General features: G+C 38.2%; 1 protein-coding gene across 3 annotated transcripts in view; it reads right to left on the reverse strand.

The window, feature by feature from the left end:
- Positions 1–12,450, reverse strand: part of LOC149821564 (uncharacterized) — a 119,026-nt gene that overhangs the window by 37,683 nt on the left and 68,893 nt on the right. For all 3 annotated transcript variants that reach the window (XM_089981573.1, XM_089981572.1, XM_089981574.1), the window contains 2 exons: positions 10,732–11,755; positions 10,351–10,541 (listed from right to left, as the gene is read on the reverse strand). In XM_089981573.1, coding sequence (XP_089837699.1) covers positions 10,351–10,541; positions 10,732–11,755 — 1,215 coding nt within the window. The remainder of the gene's footprint in view (positions 1–10,350; positions 10,542–10,731; positions 11,756–12,450) is intronic.

Raw genomic sequence — 12,450 nt, forward strand, 5'->3', positions numbered from 1 at the left:
TGCAGCCCACCCTGATACAAAGCACATATATATATTTTTAAATCTTTACCAAATGTACATGCATGAACAGATTTTAAAATAAAATTCAGGTACTTATATGCATACACAGCCAAACTCAATCATGCATGTACTAAACAAATTTATCATCAAGAAACATAAGTATGTTGTTCTTTTACATTCAAGAATTCACATGGATCCAAAAGAGCAAATTTAACATGGAACATGCATCAATATCTATGTCACACGGACTCGGCTAAGGAGGCGTCGCACCCGAGTCGACACGCCCCGACACGGGTGCAGACACGGGTGCGGCTTCGGACACGGCCCAGACTCGGTCAACGCCGAGTCGGACACACTCAACGAGTCAAGGCCGAGTCTGTCCTTGTTTTGGACTCAGTCAATGTTGACCAAGTCTATTTTTGTCCATTTTTTAGGACAAAAAATGTATAAAAACTAAAAAAATATATATCTTTTATATATTTTTTATATACTTTTGTTTTTAGAGAGAAAAACTGTGCAGAGCACAGTCTTTACCAGACTATGTAGATATATTTTTTTTAACTGTGTTGAGCACAGTCTGGATATATTTTTTTTAACTGTGTTGAGCACAGTCTTTACCAGACTGTGCAGATACATGTCCCCGTGTCCAAAAAATTTGAAATTCAGCCGCACCCGTGTCGCACCCGCACCCATGTGACATAGATCAATATATGTTGTTCAAACATGAACATAAACCAAGACCATAATTACTATATATCAAACAATAAGCATACACAGAAAAAAAATTATCTTCATGTAGATTGCATCATGTTTATTTTCTTTTTCAAAACCTTAGAATGCTAGAACTGGACCAGATTTAACATTCGGTATGCATTGAACTACCTCTTTATAAATAACTGATTCATTTGGTATTGAATGAAAATCCTATAGATCATCACTTTAGCATTCATTATGCATTGAATATAAATTTTTGAAATTACAGATTCTTCATGCATTGAATAAGAACTTTATAAATCATCCTACAGCAGATCCAGGCCAGATCTGCGTATGGCAGTCATGGCTGATCTGTTTCAAGGCCGCACCACATGTGTGTGTCAGATAGGTCAGATCGGCCCACTACATGTAGCCATATCCATTTTTTTCCAGATTTTTCTTTCCGGAGAGGGAAATCAATAACATGATATACTCATACCCAACACTATCAAAAGAGAATAAATCAGATTTTTTTTTGTATTTCAACTAACATACTTTGTAAAATCTGATTCACATTTTATTTTTCCCATTTGCGAAGAGAGAAGGGCTCGTACCTTTTTTGAAATGTGAAAAGAACCCCACGTGCTTCTTCCCACGTCTTCTTCTTCTTCTTCTTCTTCTTCTTCTTCTTCTTCTTCTTCTTCTTCTTCTTCTTCTTCTTCTCACGTCTCTCTCTCTTTCTTTCCCTCTTTTTATTGAGGAAGCCCTTAGAGGTGACACCCCTCTAGGGTTTCCCCATATGGTGGGCTAGAGATAGAGTCCCACTCTATCTCCAAATCCCACCTTCCCCATTTTTCCTCAACCATTGTTAACTTTTTCAAACTTTTTTATTACTTTCCCCCTTTCACTAATTTATCTTCTTTACCTTTTTCTCTCCTCATTCCATGCTTAGGTTAGATTCTAAGTCACACAGACTCGTCTATAAGGTTGACGCACCCGCATCGACACGCCCCTACACGGGTGCGGCTTCGGACATAGGGCGGACACGTTCAACCAAGTGTCGAACTTAATCAACGCATCGGAGCCGAGTTCGTCCACATTTTGGACTCGATCAACTTTGACTGAGTCTATTTTTGTCCATTAGGGCAAAAGACGTATAAAAACTAAAAAAAATTGATCATTTTATATATATTTTTAAATATATATATATAGTCGTGTCCCTTAATGGGCTCAACTTTGACTGAGTTTTACTATTGTTATATATATATATATATGGCTAAGCTAGGCTCGATGAGGCTCCTGCTTTGGTCCATGAAATACTTATACGCTAAGTCGTAGAAACTTGAGCTACGATGTTTTCAACTGCGACCCTGCAGTGGCCTTTTATGTCTTAACATATTATACTTGTTAGAATTAGAATGTTTTTCTACTAGACCATGAATGGTTCTGACCCTGTTTTATGGGAGATACAGGTATTGAACCTACAATATGCGAGCAGGGCGGCATCAAGATCCAGGGTTTCTCTAGACTTCATTAGATATTTCGTTTACAAACCTAGTTTATATAGTACTTCTTTACTAAGCAATATGGTTCGTAATAAATAACTCATTTTGGTGGACAATGAGTGATTGGTCACATACCTATGACGCACTCAACATCTTCTAAAATTGACAACTATCATCTATTTTCGCTGCTAAAGTCTTTTCTAAATTTTGCTACAAATAAAAAATAATAATCAATAAAATTTGGACAAAGTATTGTTTTGAAAATTCATGGTGTTACAGAATTGGTATCAGAGCCTAAGTCTGAGAAACCTGGTTCAAGATCCATCATGCTCACAATATCACACTGTAAGTATTACTTTCAAGATTCTAACATTGAAAAAAATATTTTGTCAAATATAGATGAAAACTCACAACTTGAGAGACTATTGTTATCAATATCGCGTTATGCATTCAGAGTGGTTATGTCTATTCAAATTTGAGGATTGTTAGTTTTGCGAGGAGAATGGACATTCCACCAATGAATGTCAGAGAAAACACACCTATGACACAAGTTGACGAGCAACGAGTGATCGTAACGATATATATATACCTGTGTCCCCGTGTCCAAAAAATTTGAAATTGCTCTGCACCCGTGTCGCACCCGCACCCATGTGACATAGGGTAGATTCTTCTCAAGATTAATCATAAGGTAAGTTTCGAAATTCAAAATTAATACCCATTAAATAATGAATTAATTATTTATGACTTATTTATTACTAAATAACCCTATAGAAGCTTCTAGAGAGTATCTTACCCCTCTGGGGGCCTTTTTAACTTTAATTTAACTTTAATTTAACTTTAAATTTAATATAAAAATGAATTTACAGCTATGTCATTGTTAGGTATGGGTTTGGATCCTGATCCGGATCCAAGATCCAAACATCATTTGGATCCTGTGCTAGATCAAATCCTAATTAATAAAGGTGTTGGACAGAGTCCAGATCCATATTAATTTGGATAAAAATATTGGATCCAGTCCGATCCAAATCTGGACCCTACCCGTTGAGGCGGTCCCCTTTTGAAAAAAATAATTTTCGAGTCAACCGTAGCTCGGATTAGGAAAAGTAAAATATCGTTGGACTCAGGATTTCGGGACGCATCCAACGATACATATTTTGAATTTTGCTTCCGAAATTCACCCAAATTTAACCTGAACTTCGCTCAAAATTCACTTGAATTTAAAGGTTGAAAATAAAACTTTTTCACACCTTTTAATTGGTTCGTTTAGACCTTGTCGATGAGACCTGGGTCGATTCCAGACTCAAAGAACATAGGCCTATTATCAAGGTTAATCCAATTTTTCTTCTATACTTAGCCAAATTTTCGAAAAACTCAAATTCAACTAAATGTGAGAATACATGATATTACATCCCTACCCCCTTAAAAGAATTTTGTCCATGAAATTAGAATGTACCGAATAACTGTAGGTAGTGTTGATGCATATCCGCTTTCGGCTTCCAGGTGCACTCATCCAGCCCGTGATACTACCTACGCACTTTTACGAACGGAATCGTTCTATTGCGCAGTGCCTCTCCTGGTGGTCTACAATCTCCACCGACCTCTCCTCTGTCGTCAAGACAGGTTGTACCTCAATCGCCTCATAGTGGATCACATGTGATGGGTCAGGTACGTACTTTCTTAACATCGAGATGTGTAAGACATAGATCTACGAGAACTGAAGAGGAAGTGTCACTTGATACGCGATCTCCCAAACCCGCTCTAGGATCTCAAAGGGTCCCATATACCGAGGACTCAACTTCTCATTCTTTCTGAACCTGAAGACACCCTTCATAGGTGAGATCCGTGCGAACATGTGATTGTCAACATCAAAGTTGAGCTCCCTATACAGTTGGTCAGCATAGCTCTTCTGCCTGCTCTGCGCTGCAACCAACTTCTGTCGAATCAAACGCACCTAATCAGCATAATGTTGGATAACCTCAGAAGACTCCACCGCTCTTACTCCAACTCCATCCCAACACACCGAGAATTGGCATTGTCTGCCATACAGAGCTTCGTACGGGGTCATACCGATACTGGCATGGTAACTGTTGTACGAAAACTCTACAAGCTTTACATGCTTGTCCCAGTCTCCTGCCCAATCCAAAGTAAATGATCTCAACATGTCCTCGAGTGTGTATCGTACGCTCCGACTGTCCGTCAGTCTGTGGATGGAATGTCATACTGAACTTCAACGTAGTACCAAGGGCTTTTTGCAACTGGCACCAAAATCGAGACCTAAAGCGAGGGTCTCGATCTGACACTATCGATCGTGGCACCCCGTGAAGTCTGACTATCTCATCCATGTAAAGCTCAGCTAAGCTCTCTAGGCTCTGACTGATCCTGATTTGAAGGAAGTGGGGACTCTTGGTCAGTCTGTCCACTACCACCCAGATGGCATTGTGCTGTCTATGGGTCCTTGACAACCCAATAATGAAATCTATAGAGATATCATCTCACTTCCAGTCTTTGATATTTAGTAGCTGCAGAAGTCCACCAGGTTTCTGGTGCTCAATCTTAAACTGCTAACAGGTGAGACACCGTGATACAAACTCGGCAATGTCTCACTTCATCTCATTCCACCAATACGTCCCCTGAAGGTCTTTAAACATTTTGGTGAAATCAAGGTGAACCGAATATCGAGACCTGTGGCCTTCAGTCATCAGCTCCTCCTGTAATACCTTCGGGACCCACCATCTGTCTCCGAACATGATGGTCCCATCCTCCTCACGACGAAATTGTGCATCTGGCTTCTAAGCACTCACGCATAACTTCTCGAAATCATGACAAAATTATGCATCTGGCTTCTAAGCACTCATGCATAACTTCTCGAAATCATGACAAAATTATGCATCTGGCTTCTGAGCACCTTCAGCTGCCGAGAAGCGTACGCGATAACCTTCTGTGTTGCATAAAAACATAGCCCAGTCTGATCCCTAAAGCATCGATGTATACTACGAATCCATCTGTCCCAGAAGGCAATGTCAAAATTGGGGCTATGGTCAACCTCCTATTCAGCTCATGAAATCTCCCCTCGCATCGAGGTGACCAATCAAACTTCACCCCTTTCTGCAATAACTGAGTCATTGGGGCAACAATATGTAAGAAATTTTGGATGAATCGACAATAGTAACCGACGAATCCCAAGAAACTCCTGATGTCTGTCACCGTCTTTGGCTGCTCCCAAGACAATACGGCCTCTACCTTGGCTGGATCAATCTCTACCCACTTCGCAGAAATCACATGGCCGAAAAACATCACCCTATCAAGCCAAAATGTGCACTTTGAGAACTTAGCATAAAGTTGATGTTCTATCAGTGTCAGCAATACGATCTGCATATGCTTTCGATGCTCCTCCACGCTCTTCGAGTATATAAGAATGTCATCAATGAACACAATCAATGAACATGATGACAAAAGAGTTCAGCCATAAACTAAAGACTCAATTCATAAGATACATAAATGTTGTAGGGGCATTGATGAGTCCAAAAGACATCACCAAGAATTCGTAATGCCCATATTTGGACCTGAATACGGTCTTCGAAATATCCTCTGCCCTGATCCGCAATCGATGGTACCCAGAACGAATGTCTATCTTCGAGAACACCTTTGCCTTCCTCAGTTGATCGAACAAGTCATCGATCCTACGCAAGGGATATTTGTTCTTCACTGTAATTTGGTTTAACATGCAGTAATCAATACAAAGTCGCATTAAACTATCCTTCTTCTTGACAAAGAGGACATATGCACCCCAAGGGGGATACACTTGGTTTGATAAAGCCCTTGTCAAGAAGCTTATGCAGCTGCTTCTTCAGCTCCACTAGCTCTTGCCATGCGGTATGGTGCTCGAGAAACTGGTGTCATGTCAGGCACCAACTCGATCAAGAACTCGATATCTCTGTGAGGTGGCAGACATGACAAGTCCTTGAAAAAAACATCCAGAAACTCATGAACAACATCAATATGCTCCAAGGGTGTCTCCTGACTGTCCTTCGCAAACACACTGGCCAAGAACACCATACACCCCTGCTTGTGGTACCTGGAGATCTTAAGTGCCAAAACTATCTTCACCTCACTCATCGATCTAATCGTCGGGAACACCAAATTGGATAAATTGGGGTGCTCTAGTCAAACTTTCTTTCCCCGACATTGGAGGGTGGCATTGTGTCTGAACAACCAGTCCATACCCAGAATGTCATCATAAAAAGTCATATATAGGATGACCAGATCAGCAGACAGCTCATGCCCCCTAGATCACTACGCATACGACAGGAAAGTATCGCAAGAAGATGTATCCATCGGAGACATCACATCAAGAGTCTTCTCAAGACTCGATGAGACCAAGTCGAGCAAACTTGCAAACGAAATGGATATGAAACTGTGGGTAGCACCCGGACCAAACATTACACCAGCATAATGATCGACAACTAAGAAGATACCTTCGATAAAATCAGCCTGATCGCCCGGTGTGGCAGTTGTGGCAGCATATACTCTCTTATTCGTCCTCTGTTGTGAATACTGCTGCTGTTGTCCTCCCAAAGTTGTTGGTTTGTTTGGACAATGAACAGCGATATGCCCGGGCTGCTGGCACTGGTAGCAAACTCCCTCAAAATTTCCACCTGAGTCGGAGCGGAAGACTTTAATATTTGTTTCAAATTGATTTTTAACAAGATTACGAAAATTTTTAAAGTACGAAAAAACTTAAAATTTGAGTTTGAGGAAGTATATCCAAGTATGTTTACTAAAATCATCTATAAATGTAACATAATATGAATAACCACCTTTTGACATAACGGGAGCGGGACCCCATACATCTGAATGTTAAAATATGTGTACTCGTACACATATATGTTGAAATATAATTCTTAAATGTACATGTATATATTTATATATATATAAAGATACGTATACATATATATATGTATACGTATCTCTATTTATATATATATATATAAATATATATATTTTATCTTCCTAAAATACCCTCAAGGGTATTCTTGTAATTTGTCATTTTACGCATATTCCAATTGGAATATGCATTGTAATATTTCCTTTAATTTTATGTTTTTTTGTTTTTTTATTTTCGTTTTCATTCCACATTGGGGGCCTCCCAATAGAGACGTTGGGAGCCCCCAACGGTCACAAATGTGACCGTTGGGGGCTCTCCAACGTCTCCTTTGGGAACCCCCAAGGTGGTCCCTTTTGTGCTTATAAATAGGGGCTTGCCCCCTTTGTATTCTTCAATAATATTCAACTTATGACTTTAAGTCATATTTACCCCTTTTATGGGTTTATGTATTAGCACATGATGTGCTCGTGTTGTTCCCTTGAGTGGATATATTCGCACTTAATGTGCATGTGTATGGGTTCATTATCGAACCTAAAGTATTCAAAGCCACTTTCTAACATTGAATGCACTAATTCAAAATTTCCATTAAACGTGAAGGTTCTAGATCCAAAAGGTGTCATTTGCATTTTTCCGTGTATACAATCTTCACATGCAAAATCTTTATCTTTAAAAAAAATCCAAAAATGAAAAATGAGATAATTTTGTCCTAATTTTTTTTGACAAAGATCTAAATTAATGTCTTTGACATTATTACAAAAGGAGTTTTTAGGTAAACACAAGGAATCCATATAGTAAAGATTTGTTCTTCTATGGCCTTGCCCAATCAATTTCCCTAAATGGAGATATTGCACCCAACAAGCCATAGATAAGAAGAATACTTTACATCCATAATCGAAAATTTGAGAAAATGAAAAAAGATTTAAATCCAATTTTGGAATAACCCTCACTTTTGGGACAGAAATGTTTTGAGATATTGTTGAGGTTTCTTATACTTTTAACTTTTAAAGAAGTAACATCGACGGTTGATACACATGAAAAATATGAATTAGTGCAATCGGATAATAGATACTCGTTATGAGTCATGTGAAAAGAGGCACCCGAATCTAAAATCCAAGAAGACTTACCTGGAGAAGATGGCGACGCTAGATGTAGAAGGAGTGGCCTTAAGAATTTGTGAGACGACCTCTACTATTTGGGCAATGGTCAAATCATTGAAGTTGTCTCTTTCTTTGATTCTTGTGGTCCTTCACTTAAGGCGGTCACTTTCTTAAATTTGGGACAATCCGATCTTATATGACCCGGTTCCTTACAATGATGGCAAATGATTTTGCCTTTGTATCCTCCTTCATTATGTCCTCCATTGAATTTCCTCTCAAAGGTGGTTTATACATTTTTACAAAAAATTTCGGTCTTGCCACGGCAAGGACCTCATCATTAGACTTACATTCCAAGTCTTGTTTACTCTTGGCAAATTTGAGCAAGAACCTCACTTATAGAAGGAGTCGAGATCCTATAAAACAAAGAATATCTAACTTGCTCAAATTCCGGTCGGAGGCCATAAAGAAAGGAAAAAAGATTTTCTCTTTCTATTTGAGATCTTATTTCAATAGCCGAATCTTCTAATTTTGGTTCTAACATGGCTAGTTCATCCCAAATAGGAGTTGTACAAATCTCTTACGCTTTTATCCCCTTGTTTTGCATTACATACTTTATCTTGAAGATAATATAGCCTAGCCATATATTTTTGGATGAAGGTACTCATTAGAAAAGTCCATGCATCAGATGTTCTTTTAAACTTGATGAACTCCATGGTATTCATAAACCATGAGAGAATTTGAGCATTGCTCGCTTCTCAATCCTCCAACTTGTTTTAATATTCATGCAAAGCTTTCTCATTTTCTTCTTCGGACAAAGTTTTGACTTGATCTCCTTCTCTCCTTGTCAATTTTAATTGTGGTTCATTAGTGGTACCACTAACAAAACCTCATAGCTTCTTACCGTTGATGTGATTTTCCATTGTTGTCGCCCACATCAAGTGGTTTTTTTCATTGAGCTTGTAGGAGATGACAAAGGCGGAGTCTCTTTATCCCATAATGTATTTCAAGAATTTTAAGTAGAGGAGTTGAAAGAGGACCACGAGTTGAGGAGCACCACCACAAGTAGAATAATCCCGAAATATATTTTCACTTCTTCTAGAGCCAAGCTCTGATACCATGTAATGAATCAATGGTGCACAAATACAATGACAACAAAGGGCTACACAAGGGAACAACAAAATCATGGTGTCTAATGAACCAAACACAATCTCATAAAAGAGATAAGGAATATGAACTTTCACAATAACACAAAGGCACAAAAACCTATATAAAAAAAAAAATTATAAAACTCACACAAGATGCTTCTAAGAGCATACTTTACATGAGTATAGCCTCACTTGAAGTGAGGGAGACTGCCTCCCAACAGTCACATTTTGCATTAATTATAAAAAAATAAAAAGACAAAATTACATGTCAGTCCCTAATGTACTGTACTAAACACAGATACTTAAAAAATGCCAAAATACCCCTGACTGATATACGTATATCAGTCAGGTATATATACAGTATTTTAACAGAAAGAACTTAAACAATCATATACTTTGTGAGCTATGCAGAAGTGGATGCCATTTTGTTAAGGAAAAAGAGACTGGAGCTCCTGCCTGTTTCTGAACAAATATATATAGTGGTAGCTGCCTACCACCAGACGCCATCCTACCAGGATTTTGAAGGTATTTTGCATGTTTTCCCTAAATCTGACTGTACAGATGTGTTCTAAATGCTTGATTTTATAAGAATCAACTCTTGTATTATCCGATTATGACCTGCAGGTAGGTTTTATAAGGTTTAAAAATCGATGGTCTAAGATTTTATTGAATATTCAAGACTTAAAAAAACATTTTTTTATTGCAAAAACATAATCTGTGTTTCCTAGAAAATTGACCATGCCGAACACATCTGCATGCTCAGATTTTGCGAAAAACAATCCTAAAACACCAATTCACTCAGGGTAGGCTGGTGGTAGGAAGCTACCACCTTTCATATATATATATATATATATATATATATATATATATAGATATAGATATATATATATATATTTTCAGTGTTCAACTCACAAAATGGCATTCACATCTATTAGATAGTGAGGCCAATAAAAAGAACTGCAAATATTTCACCCATACATAGAAGGTGGAATTAATAATGTAGATCAAAAGGAGGGGAACTAAACTGGAAGTTGCAAAGCTTTGCAGAGTTTTGATAGCTCTGGCTTTAGCAGGTCATGAAGGCTCTGTTGTGCAACACCTGCATGTCTTCCATCTTCCGACTCAACCTTATCCATTTTTGAGACATCTTGAACATGATTTCTATTTGGGAGAACAGGAGCATATCCTTTTTCCAGTTGAGTTGTAAATAGTCCACCTACAGAATTGACAAGCAAAAAACATCCATCATCTATGACCAAAATCAGGACCCATATTAAGCTGCAAAAATGAATTGCAGATCAACTTTCTAAAGCAATAAGCAAGTGAGAAATCAATCATACGTAATAAAACTTGAGTCACCACAACAGACGGCAAATTTTGCTTATATGTATCAGGCAACATGCTACCTGTTCCTGTGGTATTGCAGGAATATTTGCGGGAAGCAGAAGGTGAACCATTATAAACATGCTTATGCAGATCAGTACTAGTTATGCTTGCCCCTCCCTCCAAAGTGGCTGCTTTTTCCTTTCCCTGCATCCAAGGCTCAGAAGAAACAGGATTGCTTCTTTCAACAGTTTTCTTCTGTTTTTTTGTGTCACCTTCATTTTCGTCTAGAGGCTTCTTAGATGATCCTCCCAGATACTGAACCTTTCTTCGTGACCTCTGAAATACCTCAGTGGAGTATCTCAACTCAAACCTTCCATCCAGTAATTTTCTCCAATAAATATGAGGTTGGTCTTCGTTGCTCGACTGTGCTTGTGATTCACCGAGTAACAATGTGGATTTAGAATAGAAAGACCCGTTGTGTACAACTTTAGAAATGATTGAATGGTTAGACTGGTAGTTCATATCAGTTACAAGAGGCAGCAAAGTCACCATTTCCTGAACAGTTTCTTCTAGTAATTTTTGTTCATGATATAATATTGAACCTGAGAGGGGGACATTGGGATCCTGAAGCTCATCAAACTTGTTAAATAGATGAGCAGAACCCCACATAAGCAGCATATGACGAATGCTAGGGTCTACATTCTTTAAATTATTATCAATGGCCATATCTTGTGTAGAGAATATTAGAACTTTCTCCTCCATTGTATATGGGGAATACAAACGGAATACTGCTGGACGTTCAACTTGGGAATCGATGCTTATTCTCTGCAAGGCTTTAACCAGATCATTAGAAGGATTCCAATCACTATCAAATATAATAACTGTGTCAACTGATGAAAGCTTAATGCTTGGAAGACAAGCACGGTTCTCCAACAAAAACACAAAGCGACCTCTCTCCTTGTTATTGAACATATTAAGAGCAGACTGCTTCTTTGATGAAACTAAGCCACTATCAATTCGTTCATAGGAATCAGCTCCAAATCTTTGACGCAGATAATCATCTAGAATATCACCAATAGAGTGTGGTCCAGGCCCACCTATCAACTGTGACAGAAAACAAATTCAACCAAAGTGATAGTACAGTGCACCATATAGTGATTCAAGCAAAAAACAACAGAATATTTGTGCTTGGGAGAAGCGGCTAGCATGAGTAAGTATTTCCAAGATATTAAAATTGTGTTAGATACAAATGCTGTTATATCCAGAACACACCCAAGAATAAAGAAAAGATAGTTATCCTTGCCAACAGAGCAGGAACTTACATAGACGCAATTCAAGGAAAGCAACAAAACAAGGTGAAGGACCTACTTGTAATAGAAAGCAGATAGGAGCATTTATTGAAATATTAATTATACTAAAATATGGAAGCCAGGAAACATAAGGAGTATGGCAATCACAAAAAAATGGAAAAACTAATATCTGTTAACAGATTTAAGATCATTTTTGCCCTTTCTATGTTGACCACATATGTTTAGTGGTACTGACATTTACTTCTTAAACTATAAGTATTGTATTGGTGATTAATGCATAGTTGGCAAACCCGGTGACTTAACACGGGAATCGCCCGAGTCGAGCCGGATCAGACCCCAAATGGGTCACCGATTCAGGACCACCGATCCACATGCCACTTATATGTCTTTTGTCCTGCATTTCATGGTTTTAATGCAAAATTCTTATAAAATGATAATTTTTATTAAGAATCATCCATTTTTAAATCATAATATCAACAATTATGTATA

Source organism: Nuphar pumila, chromosome 11 (genome assembly GCF_984573655.1).
Source record: "Nuphar pumila chromosome 11, dmNupPumi1.hap1.1, whole genome shotgun sequence".
NCBI classification, from domain to species: Eukaryota; Viridiplantae; Streptophyta; class Magnoliopsida; order Nymphaeales; family Nymphaeaceae; genus Nuphar; species Nuphar pumila.